We start from the raw sequence: 25920 nt of genomic DNA on the forward strand, positions 1-25920 counted from the left end.
TTGGGGTTTGTTTCCAAGGGGAGGTGGGAGCACAGGACAGTGCCAGGCTGCACAGCCCATACACCAGCTTGGGTTGGATGAGACTCCTCGAACACTTGGGGACATTCAAAGGAGGAAAGGGTAGCGCCGCCCAAATGTACAGCTCTCCCAGGGCAACGCACGCACTTCCCACCACACCCGGAGAGCCACAGGCAAAGTATGGCCATCGTGTGTGAGGGATGATCACGCATACAACTGTCACCATGAGAGTGTGGCTCCGAGCTTCCCGAGGGCACTCCCACTAGGAACGGAACTGTTTTGCTTCTGAGGTGGCCCAGGTAGCTTCTGAGGCAGCTGGGCTGAGAGCTGAGCAGCATGTGAAGCAAACAGCAACACACAGCGCTGACGGACTGGGACAGGCTGTGGCCACAGCCTGTCTCTCTCCTTGGAGTACTGACTGCCCAGCTTGGGCTCCGTTTTATTCCCTAATGATATGCTCCCAGAGAGAAAAACCAGCAGCAAGTAAAAAACTACTTGGATTAATTTACTTTTATCATTCTGCAAGCCTGGAGGTGCGTTTGATATCAGCAATGATATGAACCATGGCAACTCGTGGTAAAAATGAGAAAATAGTTCTCACAAAAACTTAGACATCTTGTGTTTGCATGGCTGCGGGGGGCCACCTGTAATCATCAATAACAAACGAATCATAATCAGGGCTGTAAACGAGCCGTTTCACAAAGGCTTCCTTGTCTGCTGGCTCGGGGTACCAAGAAGCAAGACCATGCTTGTAGGCCCAGTCAACAATCTGCAAAAAGATAGCAAAATGAGCCGATGAAACAACGTCAGCAAGTTGAAACCAGCTGCAGTTTGGCCCTGCTATATCTTCCCGATTTCCTCCCCTCAAAATTGTGTCCATTTTTGCTTTTTTTCTCTTTGTGCAATTCCTTGAGTCACCCGCACCTCATCCCTGGGGTGAGGGAATGCAAGCTGCCCGCAATTCCTGGATGCTTAGAAATGCACACCCCTGCCCTGGCAAAACGGCTGGAGTGTGCAATTAAAGGAGAGCAGCCCTTTAACCACCTCTGCTCACACTCTTAAGCTCCTCAGCTACACTGTGCATCCATCAGTTACTCCTAGCAGGCCAATGTGATTCTCCGTGGGTGTCCCCTGAACAGGAATTACAGATTTGATGTATACAGGCTACCAATCCCACAGTTAGATAACAAGCCCAGATCTGGAATAGTATTTAGTACTTAGACCCTTATCAAATAACAGGAGAGGTTCCAAAATAGCAATTTGGAACCTAAAATCTTTTGGCAACTTGTATCATGTTTGAATTTGGCTCTAAACCTGATTTTTTGAAGTGCTGAGCACCCACAACTCCAAGTAATAAAGCAGAGCTTTGTGAGCTGTGAGGCACCCAAAATCAGAAGGTGTTTTTCACATTTGGGCTTTAATGATGGGAGAAAACAAAGCAGCAGTTCTGGCTGGAAAGATTCCTGAGAATCACTGCTTTAGGCTGTAGAATAAGTTGAATTAAAACAGCACAAAGCAAAAATGATGCCAGGGCAATTCCTGCCCTCCCTACCATGGGAAGTGGAAATAAATGTGGAAATACTCACTTTCACAGCAATTTTGAGAGACACCTCTCTGATGCTGTTCAAGGGAGGATAGAGTCTTCCTTCTGCGAGATTCTGCTCTGTCACCTGGGCAGCAATAGACTAGAAAGAAGAGAAAGGTAGTTTATGGAGATGGTCTCAAACTCTCATGGTATGTGGTTGAAACCTCAGCAGTGGCAGAGCTGGGACTTTCTCAATGGGAACTGCTGAACTATTCAAAATACATGTGTGCATAATACATTCCATTACAGACTTAAAACTGGAGCCAAAATAGTGGAAGTGCTGTGCCAGAGCAGCAGTTGTGAAGAAGGAGGAGAACCTTGCCATGGCTCCTGCACCTGTGTAGGTGCAATAGAAGTGTGAGCTTTCCCTGAGTCTGGGAAAAGCTGTAGCTTTTTGCTGAGGCTGTGCCATTTCCACTCAATGCATTGCCCCAGGCAGGTTCTTGAAAACACCCAAAGCAGGTGCATGTGTCTGTTACCATCTTTTAAAAAACATTAGTGAAATGCCAGTTGGAAACCTCTGCTGTGACGAGGAAGATATCATCAGATATGTGCCGGACTCCACAGGCAATGACTCCCAGTGCCACTCCTGGGAAGACGTAGGCGTTGTTTCCTTGGCCTGGGAAGAAGGTCTGTCCATTGGGCAGAGTTACCTTTGAGAATGGACTCCCACTTGCAAATATTCCCCGGCCCTGATCAAAGAGAGAGAAAGAGGCATCCAAATTCAGAAGAGAAGTCTTATATTCCTGCTGCACACCATGATTTGTGCTCAGGGGACTCTGGTGACCAAGTAGAGAAACCTCCAGCCAGTCAGTGAGAGCCATCTCCACTTGACATCTCTGGAGGGCCTGGTCCCCAGAGGCACAGCCAAGGCCATGGACAGGGCCACTGCGTGGGCGTTTGCACTGCCCAGCTGCAAGTGCTATGAGCTGGCTGAGGAGTCTCTCTCCCTTCTCTATCAGCCATCTATGGAGTGTGAAGAGAGACTCATGTGGGATAAAGGTCTGGGGGCTGTGTGATTGCTCTAGCCAGCAGCAGTTGGTGGGGAGGGCAAAGTGGATAGTGAGACAAGGCCTCCTCTCTCACACCAAGTCAATGCACATGACAATAATTCTTCAGTGACATTGTGTCCAAGTTGGGTGATGAAACTGTTACATAAGCAACTCGGACGGCAAAACACAGGGGACAGTCAACCTGGGAGGATGCGACATCTCAGACAGCCACGGATGAAGGAGGCAAGCACTTTCTTTACAGGATCACAAAGTAGTTTGGGTGGCAGAGACCCAAACTCCTGCTCACAGCAAGGTCAGCTATGAAATCAGAATAAGTTGCTTGGGGTTTTATCCAGCCTGGTCTTGAAAACTTGCAAGGACAGAGACTGCACGAGCAATCTGGGCTCCTGTACCACCTCCTGGCCCTCCTCACAGTGTGAACATTTATCTTTACGACCAGCTTGAACTTCTCTTATTTCAACTTATACCCACTGTCATTTTTCTGCCCACCATGCACCACTGTGGTTTCCTTGGTACAGTCATCCACGGCGCACCCAGAGCACCCAGTTTCCCTATGCTGAGCACCAGTACCTCGGTGAGGCGGTAGCACTGCTCCGCTGTGCACTCTGCTTTACTTGTGGGGTTGCTCAGGGCAAACACAATGGGCCTTTCATTGAAGGCTGCCATGTCCTTCAAAATCTTCTCAGTGAAAGCTCCTGCAACGGCTGCAACACCTAAAACAACAACAGCAGAGTGAGATGGTGCTTTCTGACTGTCTGGCTTCAGTGCACTGGGCTGATCCCTCTGGAATGCCTCTGTTGGTAAATGAACTGCGGGAGGGAGCGGGCTCCATCTCTGGAGATGCAGGTGGTGATGCTTCTGTCTCATATTACGGTGAGATTAAGAGCCTGTCTCAAAATAAAGCCCTCTGCTCCTTTGGGCGCAGTGGGCATCAGTGTTTAGACCAACCTGGCTGCGGCAATGTGCCTCCCAAAGGCTCAGCACTTTGCTTTCAAAAGACTTACCTGAGCTGCCTGTTGCCGTCGTCATCCTGCCCACCCTGCCAGGGCCATGTTTGCTGCCGAGAGCCCCAGATCCTGCCTGCCCCAGCACCTCCCTCTACAGCCCTGTCCGGGAGGGCTCCTACAGCTCCAAAAGAGAGGAAGCCTGTGCCCCACAGCCAAAGGGGAAAGGATGTGGAGAACTCAACCGACAAAATGGGGGTAAAAAAAAAGCTCATTTCATCTTGACTCGGAGAACAAAAGGAGGCCCTGGAAGAGAGACAGAGACTCCCCTAAGAACTGAATTGATGTGAAAAGGTCATGCCAAGGGAACTCCACCTATAATTGCTGTAGGCTTCACTTTCTGCACAACCTCTTCCAGCGTGTTCACACTGGGGTGGTCCTGGGCAAACATTTCTTTCTCATGGTTCAGGTGGCTCCTGCCCTGTGAGGAAAAAGGAGTCAGACTTGGGTCTGTTGGCAAAAGGTGGAGACATAATGTAGTAACTCATCAGTTCATTTCACCTCTTGGCCCAAACCCTTCATCTCTACCTAAAACAGATTCCACAGAGCAGGAATTCAGCGTCAGCCAGTCAGGCACTGCGGTGTTGGTGTAATCATAGAATCACAGAATGGTCGGAAGGACCCTTAAAGACCACCCAGTCCCACCCCCCTGCCATGGGCAGGGACCTTCCACCAGCCCAGGCTGCTCCCAGCCCCGTCCAGCCTGGCCTTGAGCCCTGCCAGGGATGGGGCACCCACAGCTGCTCTGGGCAGCCTGGGCCAGTGTCTTGTCACACTCACAGGGAAGAATTTCTTCCTAATAGCTAATCTAAATCTAGATAAACTAGTTCCCCTCCCCCCGCTTTCTTATAAGCCCCCTTTAAGTATTGAAAGGATGGTAATGTCACGTGGGGCTAATGTCTGCTCCTCTCACCCTCCAAAATGCAGACCGTGTGGAAGAAGGATCTGGCTGCCAGGGCAGAGAAGCTGTACATACAGCACAAGTCTCCTCTGGCCTGAGGAGGGACAAGGGCAGAGGCTCTGAGGACCCAGGGAGTGCAGAGTAGAGCTGGACCAGGCTGGATCACCAAGCAGGGCACAATGTTGCTGTTGTAATGCCCCATATGACATGCAAGAATTGCAGCACTGCTGGACCACGGCCAGCAGCATATCCTACCACTTTAAAGGTCCAGCCCAAAGCATTGCCTTTAGGGCAGCCAGTGCTGCTAGTTCACTGTTGTAACCATAAAACCTAGTCCCCTGAAAGCAGGAACAGCTCTGCTGACACCCATAAAACTGCAGCCCTTACTCCAGGGCTGAGCAGGGGTCCAAGGTATCAGCCTGCTCTGGCCTCTCTCTAGCTTGCAGGAGGTGGCCGGGGACTGGAGCTTAGCTCTAGAGACAAATTTACCTTCACAATCAGTCCCTTGGAGTCCACCATCCAGATTTTTTTTATGGCATCCTCTCGTGAAATTCCTTCCTTTTCCATGGCCATGAGAATGAGATGAGCTATGCCCATTGCAGCCTGGAACACAGTATATAAACACTTCATTGGGGTATCATCATCTTTTGGGTGGGAGGGAAAGATTTTTAATGAGAGATGTGTTGGGTCATCCCTCAGTGCTGCACAAAGCAGGGAGGCTTTCTGCTCCATGGTTGTACAGTGCCATGGCACGGGGCAGGTCTTAGCATTGTAGGTGCTGCTATAAATAAAAAACCCCAACAAAACAATTGTCCAACAGAACAGGCTGCCTGTAAGGCTGGAGCAGCGGAGGTGGTACCTTGACAGGCAGAGGCTGTCTCTGTCATTTAAATCAGCTGCTGCAGGGGAGGAAAAGGGGCAGACACTGAAGAAATGTTGGTGACGATGCCAGCGAGGAACTCAAAGCAAAGTGGAACTGCTGCATCTGAAGTACTGCCAAGAGGCAGGTCCTTTTCTCCCATTCCTGCCTGAGGAAGCAGCCCTGGACAAGCTGTGTGTCTCAGTGGTCCTACAGCTGTGCTTGGCCCTCCTGCCCAGATGGGGACTAACAAGGCAGGAGGGTCTCTGTGCCACAGAGAGAGTGACCAGCACAAACATGTCTGCCAGGAGGGGTGGAGAAAGGGAACTATCAATCTTTGTTTCACAGAGGGATAGACAGCTGTCACAGGTGGCTGACAGCTGAGCCAGGACCTGGACCAATGCCTTTAGTCCGCAGTCCAGGCTTCAGAGACTTGCTCTTCTCCCCGCCTCTCTGAGCAAGGTGCCATACAGACTACTCGACTTCTGCCATGGGGGCAACGTGACTGATGCCCAAATTGAGGTTACGCTCTTACGGTTCTTTGAGACTGAATCCTTTTTGACTCTATTGCTAAAGAGGCTGTGGTTTACCTACGATACCACCCCTGAGGACTCAAGCCAGCCTCCTTAATCTTCCTGCAGCACCCCGCCTCATCAGGGGCTTCCCTCATGGTACTTAAAGCCCCATTGACACAGGGGCAGCCTCGTAACACCCAGGAAGTCTGCCCACGACTCAGGGGCCAAGAGGCCACTGAAAGATTGTTGGTAACTTCTACGCAGCGGCAAGATCCACTTGTGGGGCCCACTCTTGCCCAGTGGCAAGGAACCTGCCTCTGTGCTTTGTTTTCACGAAAGCCAAGCCTTGCAGGAAGTGTCATGGTTGACTTTTCTCTCTAAATTTGAATTTAGATCGTATTTAGGAACAAACTCAAGAGCATTCTTACCTCTCCCGCTCCCTGGAAAACAAACTTATGGTCAGAGAGCTTGTTCTTTGTGATCCTTAAGGCTGCAAAGATGCCAGCGACTGCAACAGACGCGGTGCCTGAAAAGAGAGAAACACCATGAATATGGTAAATGGATTGTCTACCCCACTAACATGCTGTTAGAAACCTTGCGGAAGGAACCATTCCCCTAGATTGTGTCACTAAAGGATCAGAGTGCCTTCCCTACTCTGAAACCTTAATCCTCAGAAGACCCCTGCAAGGCAGGAGAACACCAATGTCCCTCTACATAGAGTCAAAAGGACACCAAATCCTAGAACGCCTGAAGTTAATACCAAACTCCCAAGGGTTTAAGGTTCATGTGACTTGTCTAAGGTCACCTAAGGCATCTGTAGCAGAGCGGTGGTCTGAAATTGGGCACCCTTGTCACAAAATCCTCTGTGATCATGGAATTACCATCCTCTTCTCCTCATTTACCTTCACAGCCCAGCACCACCTTCTCTTTTTTTACTTCCCTAATACTCTGACACGCTGACTCAGAGCCATCATCCCTCGCTGCCAAGCATTACAGAGTCATTGAGAACATGAGCTGGTCCCAGATTAGTGAGAAAGTATCCAGTGTATGGAGAGCAGAGTCCTGCTGTTACAGCCACTGTGATATGTACAACTTTGCATCCATCGAGAGAGGCAGATGTCTAGACTGAACCAACCTGCCCTCACCCCACATCAATCACACATAGTATTCATCTAATGTCCTATTCCAGGTGAAGGAACACGGTGGGAAGAAATCAAGTGAGGCACAGAGGAATGAGCATTCAGGCACTGGTGGTATCTCAGGTCACCTGGGCAAGCTGCATACAAGCGTTAAAGGTGAGCTAGGAATGAAGGAGACAGTTTTATCACAGAATACCTCGAGTTGGAAGGGACCTATAAATATCATCAAATCCCTTAGTTTTACTCCTCAGCATTTTAAAAGATACCAGTTTGGATGCACCCCAGCTCTGATGCTGTCCCCAGCTCTAACGCTGGTCTCTCCATTCTCATCTTCAGAAGATTTGTGAGAAATCAGGGAGTCAACAAGTAAAAAGCCTTGTGTGGGAGGTCACAGGTGGGGCGGACAATGAACCCTTTTAGGTTAATAAAACCCGATTTCAGCAAATTTCCAGCATTTCCTCTTTTCCTGCCCATTTACCCAGCCAGTGCATCAGTGTTCCAGTCAGCCAGTCCTTCAGGGAGACCCCCTGCCTGCAGGGTCCTTGGGGGCTGGGGTGCTGCCAGGCATCAGTGCACAGCCCGGCTGGGAACAGAGCAGCTCAGGAGCCAAGCACGACCACGAGCAGTGAAACCGGCAGATGGTGCTGCCTCATCTGTCAAGGACCCAGAAAGTACATTCAGCTTTACCTGCTGCGGCTCTTGAGTGCAAAAGTCACGGATGAATTAGAAATCTACTGGTATATCACGTCGCCGGGGAATTATTCTCTCTTTCATTATTTCCCTGCAAGCAGGACACCTAGTGGGAGCACAGGTACTGTGGCAGAGAAGTAACTTTTATTGACATGGCTTATTTTGCTTAAGGAACCTATATAAGCTCCTCTGACAAAGAAAATCTTTATTGGCCAGACCAGAAGCATTTATCGGTACCATTAGCTCACCAACATTTTGTGTTTATAACTTGGATGAGTTTAGTTCTCCCAAATTTAATCATTAGTGTCACCTAAGAGTGATTCTGGTTTAGCAGAGGTGGTAGCGGCCGCACTCCTGCAGCAAATGTTAGTGCTGTGGTGTCCGTGCACTGGGATGCTGATACAGAATAGCAACGGCAGCATTTCTTACTCACGAGGGCATCGCAAGCGTCTGTGTCTTAAACGCAACATGGACTAGACTAATGGCTGGTGGCTTCGTGAGCTTCTTTCTTGCAATGAATCACTTGAGACACTCGCTTCGGCACCAAGGATAAATTCCCTTCATTAGCTCAGAAAACAGTTTGTATCATTTCCAGACCAAGACCATCTGAGTTCAGTCAGTTTAAAAGTGAGTTGATAGAGACGGAACCGGCCCCTGAGTGCTCTGCTGCTTCAGTGTTAACGAGTCAACTCAGACAACTGAAGGATGTATAGGAAGGATTTCCCCTTGCTTCTGCACCAATTCTCTGCCTTTTTAAGCTGTATTTGTATTGAATAATGTATTTGCCTGGTGAAATGCCACGCTATCGGACTAGAAAAATTACAGAGGAAGATAATGAACATCCAAGATATCTAAAGGAGCACCAGATAATTGCCTAGTTTTAAGACTTTGCTTTTTATGGGTGTCACATAGCTGGCCCATGCTCATTCTGTGTATTTTGGGAAGTATCTTGGCTTGCTGCCATGCCAGATGCTGAGGACAGGACTCCTCTAAAGAAACATGTATGATCCTGCTCATGCTGAAGCAGATACCTGAACTGGGTCAAATGAAATGCACCGTGAAAGCGTCATACCACCACAGATTTTTAAGAGAGACAACATAACAAGAATACATGTAAACATCTCTGTTGCAGACATCTAAACGGTGAAGGAAGGGATCCCACCCTGGCACTGAACTGCAAAGAAGTGAGGTCCCACAGCGGTCAGCGATGCCAAGCTTGTGACGTGTAGCAGAATATGAACCTTTACATATATGCTCACACGTGCTCACATGTTATCTCCCAGGCTTACTTTGCACAGAAATCCCTGAATCCTCATGTGGGTGGGCGTGGGGAACTGATCAGAGGAAAAAAGCCAAAATGGAACAATTACAGTGTGACAGTGTACGTATCAGGTTACAGCATTAGCAGCAATAGATGCCTGGAAAGTATTTAAAAGAAAGACATGTAACTGGAGAAATATCTTGTTTCTCTTGGTCGAGACCCAGGCAAAATGGCTTTATACCCTATGATTGTCAAGAAGTCTGGCAGGACATCTGCAAACCCATTTAAATGGAAAATGCTCACAGGACATTCAGCAGAGGGACTCGAGGTCTTTTAAAGACGTTAATAGCAAGAATTTGAGAACTGAGGTGGCGGAAAGAAAGGGTGCACAGCCGCAGTCTGCAGAGCAGCGTGCACTCTGCAGAGAGGAGAGCTGTGGGACTGGGTGTGCCATTACTCATCCCCCTGCACTTGTACTGCAGCTGACTAACAGCAGGACTCTGTTCAGCTCTGCCATGCCTAATCATCTTCCTCTCTCACCAATGTGTTTCTAATCCCTCCACGTCTCCCAGACTGCATCTCACCCCCATTATTCAAGTAACGAAATTACTGTACCTTGGCCTTAGCTCAATATTTTTCTTCGATAATTACAATTTCTGAGCATGGAACAACAGAGCATCTCTACAGAGGGGAGTTAACAGCTGGTTCATGTAAGGAATTGGCTAATCATTGTGCTTCAGGTCTGAAAAGGCCACAAAATGAGACTGGGTGGGGGAAGGCCAGGACCCCTCACCATGAGTTCTGGCAAGAAAAAAAACACCACGCTTCAACATGTTGGTCTATCTATTCTCCTAAGAGACTGAATGCTGCTATTGTCGATAACTACTTCCCTAAGTAATTAGCGAGAGCCAGCTTGGCTGGTCCGTATCTGAGGTGAGATATGGAGGGACACAGAGAGATGAAAGGAAAATCCTTGTAAATCATCTTGTCTGTCCAAGGCTCAAAGCGAACACTCACCATATCACAAAAAAGCAAGCAGACCTCAGGAGCCTCTCTGGGGAGTCCAGAGCAACAGGACCAGTAAGGAAAAGAGGCATTGCAGACTGAAGTACACTCAGGAAAATGGCCATCCCCACAGGAATTAATCTCTGATGCTCAAGCACATTCAGAACATTGTCAAATGTTAAGAAAATCCCCTCCGAGGTTAATTCCACTTGCACTAGTGTAAGTAAGAACAAACCCCAGTAGATGTCAGTGGAAGTACACTGGAGCAAAAGCCGGGGGAAAGGGTCTGCTCCACCGCTTCAGGAGACTGCAGGGATGGAAAAGGCTGCAGCCCAGAGGCACCCATGCCCATGGACCTCACCCTTCCTTCAGAGTGGGGAGCGCAGACACATGGAATTTTGGGCAGCGCTGGCATGAGCGAAACAGGGGACGTGCTGCCCAGCGCCCATGTCAAGGCTGTATTGCGTGTGACAGCACCCAGTGCCTAAGCAGGGGACATGGGGAGAAGCAGGGACCCTGTGGATGCTTGGGGGCAGGAGTCCCCCCATGCTGAGGACTGGCACTGCCCTGTCACCTGGTCTAGGTGCTGGCTGAGGGGCAGAGCATCACCACCCTGCCGAATCCTTCTGATAGCAGCAGCGATGGGAGCACGCAGCGGCACAACTGCCCGTTTCTTCATACAACACCCGCGTGGGTGATTCCCCCTGGTCCACAGCACACTCGTGGAAGAGATAGCCAAAATCTGCCTGATCTGTTATTTTTTACCCTTGCCTTGCCTGCTTACACTTTGCTGCATCAAAACCATGCCAAGATGAGGACCCAGGGAACTGCAAACACCAGTTTAACAGCTACAGCCACGGGCAGCCAAGAAAATATATCTAAAGTTATGGATGCAGAGAAAGCATAGGGCTTTTCCAAAGCCTGGTTCACATTAATTCCCTGCAGCAGTTCCGCCTGTTACTGGAAAGCAGAGTGGAGCGCATCCAGATCCACTCCAAATAGACAATCAAAAGTCAAACACAGCAAAACTGAAGCAAAAAGCTGCTGAAGCATTTGCAGCTCAAGGTCTTCGCCTCCATGGCTGTGGGCTAGTGTTACCTTTCCCCCAAAGGGCCTCTGTAAAACATTAAGAAAATAAACCTCAGAATGGTGTGGAGCGCGTCAGTAAGAACAGCAGTAAAACACAAAGCATCGACGCTCAGGGAAGGAACTCGCTTTTTCCACTAACAGATTTAGGGCGACCTAACCCAGAAGAGGTGGTGGTACGGTGAAGAGCTGTCTGACAGTGAAGATGCAGAGCTCATCTTAAAGTAGATGCCTAATGCAGGTCATCTTCAGGTGCCTGTTTTTAATCCTTCCACTGTAAAGTGCTTGGACTATACAGTGCAGTGCCTTAAACCCACGCTGCAGCGCTGGCCTGCAGCACTGCCCTCACTCCTGCCTGCACGAGTGCCGGCCAGCACGCAGGCTGTGCCATTGGGCACACTGAACCCCCTCGTCCACTAAGGCAAAGGCTACCAGGCAGCTGCCAGCACTTTGCAAGAAAGCTTCCCCATCCCCATCAGCAGTGGAGGCCCTGTGGATGCTGTTTTATACCAACAACCTAAACCAGGTCAGAGCACAGCCTTGTTGTTCTATCCATTTTGCCTCCTTAGCCTGTACTTAAAAGATCACAGAGAGCTTAACACAGAGGAGATGCGTGCTGTTCTTTACTGCAAAGGAGAAGCTTGCCGTGGCATCCAGTGAATAAGAAAAACAGCAAATAAGAGAAGTAGGAGAGGAAAGGGAAACCCGTTTTACAATCCCCATTTACAAATGGGATGGATCTTTAGAGCTCTGCACCACTAAGCCCAAGAAACTAAGGCCCATCTACACCCAGGAGTCCACACTGTTCTGACCGGGCTTGTTTAGCGGTCAATGTGTGATTAAGAGACAAGCCTAGGATAAAAAAAAAAACAAATAAAAAACCCAGAAAACCTGGCCCTTAAATAGTTAACATAGTAGCATCAAGGGAAAATGCAGAAGCCTCCTCTGCTGCAGGGCACAGCAGGTCCCAGAGCCTTGTAATGGTGAACCTGTACCGGACTGAGAACATCTCCACATCCATCTTCAGGCTGGGTAAATCCCCACCGGGAAAGCGTGCTGCTCAGGAGCTGCCTGGCAGGACATAGCCTGCTTTGTTCTGCGGCACCGTATCAACCAGCGCTCCCTTCCCATTGTGCTTCCCCCCTCTTTAGTTTCCTGTGATGATTACCGATGCGTTTTCCACGCCAGCTGAAACAACAAAGTAAGATACTGTACCATTTTAATCTGCTGAAATGAGTTAACACCGAGCCAAAAACTAGCGTCGCCTGCTTCTCACAGCACATGGAAACATGCCTGCAAAATAGGCCACGTTTGCACAAGATTGCTTTCTAACTTGCGCAAATGTTTGAAGCCGCTCAGATTTGCGGCGCTGGAGTTGGCGTGTTCCCAACCACAGCTGAGGTCTGGGAGCGGTGTTCCTCCAGGCTGAGACACCGCTTCCCGAAGTGTCCTGGAAAGGTTACAGAAAGGTTATCTACTAGGATAATAGGAAAAGGCGCTGGTGGGTCAAGAGATATTTTGAGGCTCATCAGCAGTCACATACCTGTCAACAAAGGGGACCCATTGCTCTAATGCTGGAAAAAGACTCAGAGAGGTTTTGCGAAAGCGATGACCCCGGGCATTGCCTGTAGACTACTTTAGTTGTGGAGGGACTGTGGAAATACAAAAGTTTTTTTATGTGCCTTTGTTGATTTGGTGTTTCCCATCTTGAAGTGCCTTGAAGAAATCTCATTTGCGTGTTGTAGGTATTCAGGATTTTAGAAATCCTGTCTGTTTACAGTGTCTCAAACTGGATATGGATATATCTGAACACTCAGACTGGTGGTTTGAGAAGCTATCAATGTCATACTTTATATCAGGTCTAGTTTTAAAAGACTGTTAAAAATGCCCAGAGCCAGGAGATAGTAAGCTTTATGCTTCTGTGTGCTATTCTCTCTGCCCTGCCCATATGTGTGAAAGGCTTTTGAATGACATGATTAGATACAACTAATGAAATAACATGTTAGAGCTTTCTTCATTTTTCTGCAACTCTAACTGAACAACTTCTTTTGCAGAACAACTTCTGCTGATCAGTACCGAGTAAGCAATCTACACCTGAAGAATTCATTTGATATGTGAATATGTGGGGGTTGGGGGGCGGGTAACACACTGATCAACCAGGAGAACAAACTTTCCATAGTAAAAATAAGCTTGGAAGAGATGCCTGGAGGTCATCTAGTCTGATATCTGCTTAAAGTGGGGCTAGCTTCAAAATTAGAGTAGAGTGCTTAGGGCCTTCTTGAAGGATAAAAGTCCCAAAGCTTTCTGCACAACTTGTCCCAGTGTTTGACCACTCTCATAGTGAATAATGTTTCCGTTCTGTCTGATCAGATAACTGAACCATGACACCGAAGCATCTCTGTTGCAGCATAAAGATTTCAGCTCAGCAAGCCGAGCCAACCAATTCCAATCACAGGTTGATGCATCTGATCCCACTTTTGCTTAGCCCAGGCATAAACCCCTGCTGATTCTTTGGTTACTCAGCGCACATCTTTGAAGACTGTGCTGGAATTAGACCGGCTTTTTTGCCACAAAGACGGGGAGGCACATGCACACAGAGCCCTAGTCCCATGCTGAGAACCTTAGGTATGCAAATTTACTGGGTTTCTGTGGACTCCTGCCTATTTAGCAGGGATTATTCAACACATCCATGAGACCTGATGAGATTCATCTAAAGATGCTGAGGTATGTGCCCAAAGGCATTGTGAAGTCATTCTTTGAAAGGTTGTGGTAACTGGAGAGATTCCTGACTCCCCAAAAAGACAAATGTTACACCCATCTTCAAGGAGGGCCAGAAGGATCCAGGGATTTTTAGCTCAGTAAACCTAACCTCAGTATATGGGGATTACAAAGCAAGTCTTCTGGAAGATGTTTCTAGGAACGTGAAGGTGACTGAGAACAGTATGGATCTCCCAAAGCAAAAGAGGCCTGACCAACTCAGCTGCCTTCTACAATGAGAAAACTGGCTATGTGGACAAGGGCAGGGCAGCGGATGTTGCTTTCCTTGACCTGCATGAGGCCTTTGAAATAATCTCCCACAGCATCCCTGTAGTCAAACTGGAGAGACGCAGACTGAACAAGAGGACTACCAAGTGGGTGAAAAAGTGGCTCAGCTGCTAGGCTCAAAGGTTTGTGGTCCGTGGTACAAAGAGGACAATGCTATTTAAGTTCTATCAACAACCTGGATGGTATGACAGAATGCACCCCCAGGAAGTTCAGGGATGATTACAAGTTGGGGATAGTGACTGATACTCTGGTGGGTATGACTGTAATTCACAGGGAACTCAGCAGGCTGGAGGAATGGGTTCAGGGAAACCTCATGAAGGTCAGCAAAGGCAAATGCAAAGTCCTGCAGCTTTGCAGAAGAAGACTTGGGGGTAATGGTGGACAACAAGTTGAAGATGAGCCGGCAATAATCCCTTGTGGCATAGAAGGCCAACAGCCTGCTAGACCGCATCAACGGAAGTCTAGGCAGCAGGTCAAGGAAAGTGATCGTTTCTTTGTATCACAGAACTTTTGAGGTCATTTCTAGACTAGCATCTCCAGTTTGGGGCTCTCAGCACCAGGAATATATTGACAAACTGGAGCAAGTCCAGAGGAAGACTGTAAATGTCACGAGGGTGTACAGAGGACTGTGGGATCTGGGTTTGGTTAGGCTGGAGAAGACCAAGAGGGTAACGAATTTCTGTCGACAACTACTTAACTGTTTGTAAAGAAGCCTGATTCTTCTCAGAGGTACACAGCAAAAGGATGAGGGGCAATGAACACAAGTTGCATCTAGGGAAATTCCAATTGGATATTAGGGGGGAAGATGGACAAGCAAGATGAGAAAACTTTGGAACAGATAGTACAAAAAGATTGTGAATATCCGTCCTTGCAGATATTGAAAATTATTTGGCTGGACAAGGCTCTGAGGAAACCTGATCTAATGTCAAAGCTGGATCTAAGTTTGAAATCACCTTTTATTTGAGTGAGGGCTGGGTGACACCCAGAGGTCCTTTCCAAACTAACCTCTTCAATGATTTTATATATTTTCTTGTATGAAGCAGGAAGCCAGAGATGCCTGTCCCAGGGATTCACAACACTTGACACCTTTGTAATACAGACTTTTCAGTCATCTACTTTCTTTTTACCACTGTGCACAATTAAGTGGAACAAAGTTATAGTAGGAAGAGAAAGAGCAGAATCTAAAGCATTCTCACGTCCCTCCAATTTCATATGTGTTTCACTGCCTGCCCTGGCGCTTTACTGGAAAAAAAAGAAGTGACAATCAATTTTCTCCTGTAGAGCTGCAACTGAAGCTGTTGCCCCTTGCATGAACCCAGGCAGAGCTGGGAAAGGACTGATGTCATCACCCCCATAGAGGAAGGCGAAGCATTCCCTTCATGGGGAGCTCCCACACGCGGGCACAGCGAGCCCGCTCCCGCCAGCTCCCAGGCTAGCTAATGGCTTTCAGAATAAGAGCAATCACCTCGTCCGGGATTGTGGTACCTGGCAGGAGTCCCACTCAGCATCAGCAGGCTGGCTCAGACTGGAAGGGGTCTGAGTCACTTTCAGTTCTGTGGGGTTAGGGCAGATTTGGCAATACAGTAATTTCTGTCACACAAAAAAAGTAGGTGTTAACAATTTAAACTGCTTTCTGTTCGTGTGGGCACTGGGGCAGCACCAGGGATGCCTAAGGGAAATCAAGCGGAACGAGTTATATGCTCATCCCACATCTCACCTCTGTGTGTGTGTGTAGGCACATCGCACTCAGAGTCCCACTAACCAGTGGGCAATGAGTTTAAATTAGTATAGCTCAGGCCTGATCTAACGTACACTGTGCCTAAGATGTGCTTTTAAATCAATATACTTAAAGCAATGCCACATCATTCAGGCTTCAGGAGGTCTGTTCCTGCTCGACTTGAGGAAATGTAATCAGGCCTGCTTCAACAAGGCTTTATATAATTCTCACTAATAATTTAAAACACAATTTGCATTGAACTCTCCCACTTTTTTAAGTAGGGGAGTCATGAAACACTGGAGTGTTAGAAAAGAGAGAGCCTGAGGCAAAACCAAAGAACAGGAGGGTGTAAGTGAGAAAATGGCAGTTCCTACCTTTCTCATATCGTCTGGGGATACAGAGGGGTATATCAGGGCGGGTAAATCAGACTACTCATCCCAGCTTCAACTCCATTAATCTCTGACATGACTCCAAGACCAGAGTTAACTGTGCAGATCCAAGTTACTTCAGCTTCCCGTAAGTCCTCAAAACTCATTCCTGACTACAACTCCAGCTTGGAGTTCCCCATTCTTTCTGACTGCTACATAAAAAAGCCTGAAACAGTGCCTTCCTTCCCTTGATTCATCACTTGTCTGTCCAAAAGATCCAAAAGATCTGTCTTCCCTTACCTACAACTGTGAAACCAGTGCCAGCTAGATGCTTCATTTGAGAATATAAGGGAGTTTTACTAGTAAGAGGTAAAATCCTACTGTTTTAACAGGTGGGACTCCAGAGAATTTTCAGGGGACTTGACATCTCCCATGCACCGTGACACGCATCTAACCGGGGGGAAGAAGACAAGGTCCATTTTATGGCAATGCTGCTTTACAGCATCATCCTGGATGTGGTTTGCCTCTCTGGGGGGGTCATTTCCAGAAACCATCTCAGGCATTCAGCTATGACCTATGGCCAAAAAGCAACTATAAAAAAGATACAGTCTCCTGCTTCCCACTCATAATCTTCAGCTTTGCTTTAGTATCGTCTTTTTCTTCTGTCAGTTGAAGAAACCATTCCAATTCACCAAGAAACCCTTCCAATTCATGCAGGTTCCCCCAAGAAAACCTACATCGAGGGCCATATATCTGCCACATCACCTGACCTCTTTTCCTTCTGACTGCTGAGTCCCCTTCCACTAGCAGAGAGAGCAACTAATCCAAAATAAACCTTTACATCATGGGCTTCTCATTATGGGCTTCATCTGTCCATCTCCTGAAAACTTTGAGTTCTTGGTTCCTCCATTCAAGACTACAATTAAAAATGTGTCTTCTGTGTTCTCTTTTTCTGTGCTTCTCTCTCCACTGAAAGTTTTTCTGGGTGGCAAGAACACCTAATGCATCTTCTTGTACAGGCGTTTCTATCTCACCTTTTCTGAAATGCCTTAAGCTCCTCTGCTTCTAAACCCTCTTCATGAAAGTGCCTTTGAGCAGGACCATGCATCTCATTATACCAACCATATTTCCATCAGCCAGGGTCTTACTCCTTCCTGTGTCATGACAGATATTAACAAGCTGTTACACACACTGAAAATATTGCTAGATGGGTAGCAGATGCAGAAATAGCGCTGTGTGAAACATGACACTGACATTTCTGCCAGTCTCTTTCAAGTACAAGTGAGGATAAGTCCAACCGAGTGCAAATAATTAAATCAACAAACCTTGGAAATTTCTGCATGTTGCAAGCAGGACTAGAATAAATAAGAAAAGATGAAGGGACTCACAGAGGAAAACTGGTTATTTGTAATCACTCGGGAAGATGCTGTCCCTGTTGGATAGGCAAACAGCCCTTCCAATGGTTTAAAGCGAAGCCAGTACCAGACCAGGATGCCACCAATATGCAGCTTGCATCCCTCTGTGAACCTGAGCAACTCTGTTGACTGCTGAGCCTCACAGCAGTCTGGGAGGCATGCTGGTTATAACTCCAGGTTTGCTGCTGACATTTCTCTTTGGTGCTGGAAGAGTTACGTTAACCGCTCTAGGGGAGAACATACCTGTTCTCAGATTACGATGGAGTTAGCATCCACGGAGAGGAAAGAAGCTGGTTTACCTTTTAGTTTGTGCATGTAATAATGAGGATAACAATAGAAGGACAATACCAGGATCAGCTGCTGACCACCTGGCTCATGGAAACTGAAAGCCTTGCATAACTGTTAAATTGTCACCATCGTTTTAGCTAAATTATAGAAAATGAATGGAACTCTCTAAATTACCTTAATCTAAAGCACATGATCCATTTCCTCCCTTGAACAACATTTCTGCAGTGAACAGCTAAATTCCTAAAATCAATGGAGACTCACTTGTCAACTTAAGACTGCTGTGCTCGTTCTTATTTTCAAATGCTTATGTGTAAACTCTAAACTTTATTACACATCTGAGTATTGTATAATAAACAGTCTTCTGATCTTAATCACCTTTCCTCATGACAAGCTGAAGGTTAAACTTGCATTTTCCTAACAGTACTTACCCTGAATATCATCATTGAAAGTACAGTATCTGTTGCGGTATTTATTGAGGAGACGAAAAGCGTTAGCATTAGCAAAGTCTTCAAACTGGATCAGACAATTCATGCCGTACCTGCAAGTTAAAAGGTAATTAAAAATGGATAAAAACATTCTCACAGTGTAGGATGATAGATACATCTTTCACTGGGACAACAGAGCTAGAGACTCTAATGTAGAGATAAAAGTATCGCAAGAGAAATGCATCACAGTAACAGCAAACAGGATCACACCCTTCCCAAGGTCCATACACTCAGAAATGTGGAGTCACCAAGAATAAATTGTATTCATAAATCAAGGGGGGGCTTCCTAATATGTATTCTATACCTATATCTCTATCTATCTATCTATCTATCTATCTATCTATCTATCTATCTATCTATCTATCTATCTATCTATCTATCTATCTATCTATCTGTCTATCTATCTATCTATCTATCTACCTGTGCATCTTTGGACTATCAGTACGATGAATTTTCAGTGATGTCTTTACCAAGGAGCTTCTCAAAGAGAAGGAGATGCTCTTTTGCAATGGACATTGCAGCTGCCACGTTACAATACGTCAAATCTGTCTGCAAAGGGAACATCAGTTAAAGGGACACAACCAAGCGCCCACTTCAACTGTAAGTGACCGAGAGATGAGAAAAAACCTGCTTGTAGGATTCCATGGACCGAGGGCTTCATGGTGTGATTTCATAGCCGCATTTTTGTGCTTTGGAAATGTTTCTCTCCACTGAGTTGCTTAGCAGGAAACCAGCACACAATGACAGCTAGTGACCCGTAGAGCGAAAAGGCGGGAAATAATTGCAGACTTTCCATAATTGTCCAGTAATATCAGGGCAAGTGTGCAGTTTCTAAAAATTGGGTTATATTCAGACTACTCCATATCTATACACTTTCAGCACTTGGTATGTCTCTAGGCTGCATTAAAGCTTTGTGAATAAAGTCTGAAAGAGCCATAAGTACTCTTCTATCTTGCATAAATGTTACAGGGCAGTGGGAGAAGCTCAGGGAATGAGTACTGAAACTATTAGCAACCTCTGGGTTGCAGGTGAAAGGGCTCTGAATAGCTGCAATTTTAGAGACCTGAGCCTCTCTGGGACTGTGAGCAGTGCAGGGGCAGCATCACCTTACATACCTCCCATTCAGACTTTCCTCCTTTGCCACTGAAACCTCAGGTAGGGGACACCTCTGCTTTAGACTAGAAACTGATACTGGATAAAACATGCTCCATTTGAGAACCGTGGCTCCTGTCATGAAAAGTTCTTTTCACAGCACTCGCAGTGCAGAGTGCCAAGCTCTCCTGAAAGAGCCTTGAATTTTTTATTATTATTTTCTATTTCAGGTATGTCTGTCAGCAAGGAGACAATGATAAGCACATACATTGTGCTCCTTTATTTGTTCCTCATGAGAAACTCTTGCTTCGTAAACCCTCTGGTCTCAAAAAGGGAAAAGGGTTGGCTCTTACACTTGCTTCACATTCTCTGTGCTTGCTTTTAGAAAAGGACCACAATGAGGACAGACCTCTCAGCAGGGCCCGCAGCTGTAGGACAAAGGGGAATGGTTTTAAACTAAAAGAGGGTAGATTCAGACAAGATAAAAGGAAGAAATTTTTTACATTGAGAGTGGTGAAACACTGGCACAGGTTGCCCAGAGGTGGCAGATGCCCCATCCCTGGGAACATCCAAGGTCAGGCTGGACGGGGCTCTGAGCAGCCTCATCTAGTTGAAGATGTCCCTGCTCATGGCAGGGGGGTTGGACCAGATGACCTCTAAAGGTCCCTTCCAACCCAAACTGTTCTATAATTCTATGAATGATTTTAGAGCTGTGTATGACTCTCTTAGATACAAAAATTTCAGATTCAACTCAACTCCAGTTGTCTCCCAATATCCTACTAAGCTTAGTATTTGCAAAATAATAGTAATATTTGCAAAATTTTCAATGAAAAATTAGGTGCTTGGAGTCTTTGTTGAATCAGGGTCACAGAAGCTGTGGAAATTTTTCTATGGGGTCTGCAATGCAGTGTCATCCCCAGAGGGCAATGTCCACTGCTGCTGTCACCAAAGAGCAGCAGAATGGGGCATGTCCACCTTAGAGAGCCATGTAGGCAGCAATCACTGACTGCACACAGCACAGCTCCGTGCCAGAACATGGTGCTGCTTCCTTTCTGCTGGGCACCTTCTGGCTCTCTTCAGCTTCTCCTTTGCTGATGCTGGGAATGGATGTGGCACACCTGCAAGGGAGGACATGCCATGGCAGGTGGCTTTCTTCCCAGCTAATGTGGAATCCAATGACTGAGGGCATCTTCAATTTATCTCATATGCAATCCGGGTACCTTTCTACTATCTGGGCACCATCAGAGATGGACTGCCATGCCCAGTCCCCACTGTATGTGCACCCCCTCGCCTCTCCTGAAAGAGAACACAGTGCAGAGGGGTTAAAAACTGCTTTCAACATTAGCCTGTATTTATTGTGTGCATTTGATAGCTCCTACTTTATGAGGTATACTTACTCCCCACCCTGCAATGTCACAGTCCACTAAGCCTTCTCTAGGTAGACAGAGGCAAGCATGACTGGTCATACTGGCCAGAAAGGCAGCAACTTCTTGCCTTGTTTACTATGCTCAAAGGAGCAACAAAAGAGCCCTGTGCAACATCCCTGTTGTAATTGCACCACAACTCTCACCCTGAGTAGGGAGGTTTAGGCATGGATTTTCCAGGGGACCAACAGGCCTTGAAATTCAGCAGAATCTAGATGCTTAGGTGGGGCAATTCCAGCTTGCCATAATTCAAGGGGGAAAAAAGCCCTAAAAGAGGGACTGAACAACCGTCCCCCTTGGTTTTGTGACTTTGAACAGGACAGATCCTTTCCTTCACCCTATATGACAGGCCATGTTACGTGGCTCAACAGCAAACTGGCGTCTATTAAAATCTTGTGTTTCTTTTTATAAGATGCTCTTAATTTGTCCCCAGTGTGCTGCTAACTGCAGGTTACACTGAGTATTTGAGGGACAGACTACTTATGTACTTTAAGCCTCCCCACTGCAGATTCTGGCAGCTATGAAGCAGAGATCCAGTATCAAAATTTCTAAAAAGTTGAGCAACACTTTGAAAAGCAACAGATTAAGAGTCCCAAGTCACTTTTTCTCTGTAGTCTTGGGAGTCAAAACGAACACTGTGGATATCCAAGGAATCTGTGCAAATAAACTACAAAAAGTGCCTGCAAAAATCAGTTTTCTAATGGACAATCCTGTTATCCATCATTTGAATGTGTGAGGAAAACATGGCTAAGAAGGAGAAGACACACCATCCAGATCATCTGCTAACATCTCACAGCAAAGAATTACTAAATCTTTAAGCAACTTCAGTTGCTATAGAAACTATTTTTCTAACACCAATCTTATTATTTATTTGTATCACCGAGGAAGTAACATTACTGACCTGCTTAATGAAATCAGTGATCTCAGTCAGCATTGATGTATGTGTGACCAACTCTCTGAAGAGCATAAGGGTAGGTGGGTGGGTTTCCCTGGCTACAGACTCAAATTTGCAAGAGTATTAACCTGAACATTTTTTCCCCCTCTCTTTTGAGCACAGAATTCTTTCTTCACTTCACATTCATGGTCTGCAGCATGAGAGTGCACAGTCCCTTCTGTTTTTGCTTTTGATCATTTTTTATGAAGCAGAGCCCAAGGAAAGTATGACGCCCTATAAAGACCTCATTTCTCTTCCTGTCCCTCAGTATGACAGGAGAATGCTGGAATGCAAACTCTTTTTTCACTGACCTATTTTATTGAAGATTGTTTTCTTCTTCTCTGCAATATGTCCACTGAGCTTTTAAAAGTATAAACCACATTTCTGAGCTTATGTGTGCCTTTGCATAATATGAGAATCAAAGTCTTCAATGATAAAGGTCACAAATTGGTCACGGCAGGACCCTAAGACCAGATGCTTTAAATGAAAGAACCGAATATTTCAGATTCACAATTAAAGAGGGAAATGTCAGGATGATGAACCTAGTCCTCAACGGCTACCCACCATATTGGGGTTTTGAGAGGACTATAAAGCACTTGTGCTGCTCAAAGTCACTGAAATTAAACACAAATTGGGCAGCCTACTTACTGAGCCATCTTAGAAATCCACGGGTTAATGCTTACTGCTCTTTCCTAATGGTACTTTGGTGGCTGTGTGTAATGCTCCTTCTTATGATGACCTGAGCAGTCTAAGGGTAAACTTAGCAAGGACTATGAACAAAACGGCTGCTGGGGCCATCTGCAGTAACATCTTTGTGAGTATCAACATGATGAGTCAGTTCTACTGTCCTTCCTCCACAGCACAGTAACTCACAGGTTGAGTAACCTGCTTCATCCCAAGGGAATTCAGAGCACTTTATAAAGAGCATTTGGGTGGCATCCAAAAGTAAAATGTAGCCAACTTGGGACTGGAGCACAGAAGTGGTTTAATATGCAACAATGCTAAAAAAAAAAAATAAAATATCCAGCTCATGTGAGAAGGTGGAGAATACTTGTTACTGCAAAGGGAAAGGGCGGCCAGAGAGCTGCTACTTGTACTGGAATTCAGCCAGCAAAATGCAGTGCAAAATGGGATTTCTTCCACTACCTTTACGTATCTAAAAGCTGGCTGTGTAATGCCCAGCTATACAACTCTGACTGCCTTCTCTGACGATGGAGAGAAAGGGGCACGTCCAACAGCAACTTCTCTGAGCCAGTCTAAGTGGAAAATGGAAGCAGATAACATCTCTGGAGATGCCTCTTTCTCCACAGTTTCTGCGAAGACATACTAAGGTGACCAACTTGAATTTAGATGTCTAATTTTAGACACCTAAATTAGGAGAGATAATCTAATGTTATCTAATTATCACAGCTGGTTAGGAAGATCTTAAATACATGTCATGCACCCTAGGTCACTGCCCTATCACCCTTTCAACTGCAATGCTTTGCTGTCCTTCAAAGCCTGTAATTTCTTTGTTGATCTTCTGTACAGAAATTGCCCTGCTCCGTCCCTTCTGTACGGTATCCAAGTGATCCCTTATCAGCATACATGGAAATACTTGAGGATAGAATTAATTATATTGGCCAGTCTCCCCCCATTGTAAGGTTTTTAAAATGAAAACGGGATTTTGACAAAACCGCTTCATTGGAAACATTGTGGTTCCCATTAAGAAACCAAAATTAATGATTTCTTTTTGGAGGAATAATTTTTAGTGAGGTATGCTTTTGTCTAACCAGCTAAGAAATTTTGCTTAGTTTAACTTGTGACATCTGATATGAATGCAGTCCCACTTGGTACACCCACACTTGCCGTCTATAGGTGCAGGACGCCTTTTAATAGAGAAAGCAATTTTAAAGAGTATTTGAACACAGATTTCTGAAGATCCCCTCCAAGAAATTTAAAAATCCTTAAATTTGTAGCTAGAATTGAGGGTGGCCCTGCAAAGAGATCTTGAAAACTGCTGTGGTAGGAAGAGATTCCTGAGGTCAGTCTGCTTGGCTTGTTGCCAGTTCTCATAGATTCCTCCATGCTTCAACTGATCCCTGTGACTCATCTCCTAACTTTCAGCTTGGAGCCCAAAGGAGAGTTTGAAGCCAAAAACAGCAGGTCACATCAGGACTGAATAGTTTCCAATCCAGGAAAGGCAGAGCCAGCTAAGGGTCACTCCCTCCAGTAATCTCATGCTGACCGTCAATGACTCATGTCTCTAAGGCATTCATTCTACCATAGAACCACAGAATCATAGACTGGTTTGGGTTGGAAGGGACCTTAAAGACCATCCAGTCCCAACCCCCTGCCATGGGCAGGGACCTTCCACCAGCCCAGGCTGCTCCCAGCCCTGTCCAGCCTGGCCTTGAGCCCTGCCAGGGATGGGGCACCCACAGCTGCTCTGGGCAGCCTGGGCCAGTGTCTCACCACCCGCACAGTGAAGAATTTCTTCCTAATATCTAACCTAAATCTCCCCTCTTTCAGTCTAAAGCCATTCCCCCTTGTCCTGTCACTGCCTGCCCTTGTAGAAAGCCCCTCTCCAGCGTCCTTGTCGGCCCCTTTAGGCACTGGCAGCTGCTCTAAGGTCTCCCCGGAGCCTTCTCTGCTCCAGGCTGAACAACCCCAACTCTCCCAGCCCGTCTCCACAGCAGAGGGGCTCCAGCCTCTCAGCATCTTCACAGCCTCCTCTGGACTTGCTCAAACAGGTCCATGTCCTTCTCCTGTTGGGGGCCGCAGAGCTGGACGCAGCACATCTTCTTGCCATCTGGGGCCTTAGTAAACACCCAGGATCTAATTGCCTTTATCTAAAAGGAAAGCTCAAATGTATCAGGGTTTCAGACTGATGAAGTACATTGAAATACAGCAAGTGCCAATCTCCAGTTTGGTTCCTTCCATTCCCAAGATCTTTCTTCCCTGGTCAAAAAAGGAAGGTTTTGTTTTTTGACCTTCTGATTTTGGATTCAAAGTTGTTCCCATTCCTCTTGGGCACACCGAACTGTGCACATCTCTGCAGTCCTGTATCTCCTTGTGGGATTGGAGCTTTCCCCTTAGCATGAGTTAGACATTTTCAGTCTGTGGAAAAGCACGCTCAGACAGCGCATTTCTGTGCCTGTCTTACAGAGGTGCTGTATGCGGTCCCCGTGCCCGGGCGCTGGCGGGGGCCGGGTGCCGGTGCCGCGGGCAGCTCCCCCCGGCCGGCAGAGCCGCTGCCCCCCGGCTCCAGGCCGGGCCCGCCGCTGGCCGAGGCCGAGCCCCGCAGCCGCGGGGGCAGCGCCGCGGGGAGAAGGGGCTGAGAAGGGGAAAAACCCCCGCGGGGGGGAACAGCGGCGGCAGCGAGGGGGGCCGGGAGGGGCGAGCAGCAGCCCCGCAGCCCCCCGGGACAGGGCAGGGCCGGGCCGGGCCGGGCCGGAGGAGGCCGGGGGGGCTCCGGGCGCCGCAGCAGAGGCTCCCCGGCAGCCCGCGGGGAAGGGCCGGGCAGGGCAGGGCAGCCCCCGGCGGGGCAGGCTGTGCCCCTCAGCCCACGGAGCCCGCGGGGGAGCAGCTCCCCCCCGCAGCCCGGGGCAGGGGGTGCCCGCGGGGGGCTGTGACCCGCGGGGGCCGCGCTGGAGCCGGCTCCGGGCAGGGCCCGTGGCCCCGCGGGGAGGAGCCCGGGCCGGGGCCGGGCTGCGGGCAGGGCCGGTGCCCCCGGCGGGGCTGGAGCCGGCTGGGCCTGAGGGGCTGCGCCCCGCGGGGGGGACCCTGTTCTCCACCATCTCTGGAATTACTTAAGCCATTTTATAGTATTGGAAACAAAAAGATGTACCTTCTCAGTTCCTCCTCCTCAAAAAAAATCACTACTCTTTCACGGTAAAGATTAATATAATCTTTTTTATTGCTATAATTGCTGTCTCATTCCTTTGCATATGTTGTGGGTTTGTGCCATAAATAATTATAACCCAAATTCTGTCTTTCCCATATCTTGCAAAAACCTTCCTGTAAAAACAGCCTCACTGGGAGATGCTTCATACAATGATCCCACACACTCAATTTAGTCCAGTCTCCAGATCTCA

General features: G+C 47.3%; 1 protein-coding gene across 1 annotated transcript in view; it reads right to left on the reverse strand.

Moving 5' to 3' along the window:
* Nucleotides 1–502: 502 nt before the first annotated feature.
* ME3 (malic enzyme 3) overlaps nucleotides 503–25920 on the reverse strand; it is a 136133-nt gene continuing 110715 nt past the window's right edge. The window contains exons 7-14 of the mRNA XM_056329516.1: nucleotides 18338–18447; nucleotides 6324–6421; nucleotides 5011–5124; nucleotides 3936–4041; nucleotides 3187–3329; nucleotides 2122–2295; nucleotides 1605–1703; nucleotides 503–787 (exon numbers count right to left, since the gene is read on the reverse strand). Coding sequence (XP_056185491.1) covers nucleotides 626–787; nucleotides 1605–1703; nucleotides 2122–2295; nucleotides 3187–3329; nucleotides 3936–4041; nucleotides 5011–5124; nucleotides 6324–6421; nucleotides 18338–18447 — 1006 coding nt within the window. The 3' untranslated portion in view covers nucleotides 503–625. The remainder of the gene's footprint in view (nucleotides 788–1604; nucleotides 1704–2121; nucleotides 2296–3186; nucleotides 3330–3935; nucleotides 4042–5010; nucleotides 5125–6323; nucleotides 6422–18337; nucleotides 18448–25920) is intronic.

The sequence above is a fragment of the Falco biarmicus genome, chromosome 2, assembly GCF_023638135.1.
Source record: "Falco biarmicus isolate bFalBia1 chromosome 2, bFalBia1.pri, whole genome shotgun sequence".
Taxonomy (NCBI): Eukaryota; Metazoa; Chordata; class Aves; order Falconiformes; family Falconidae; genus Falco; species Falco biarmicus.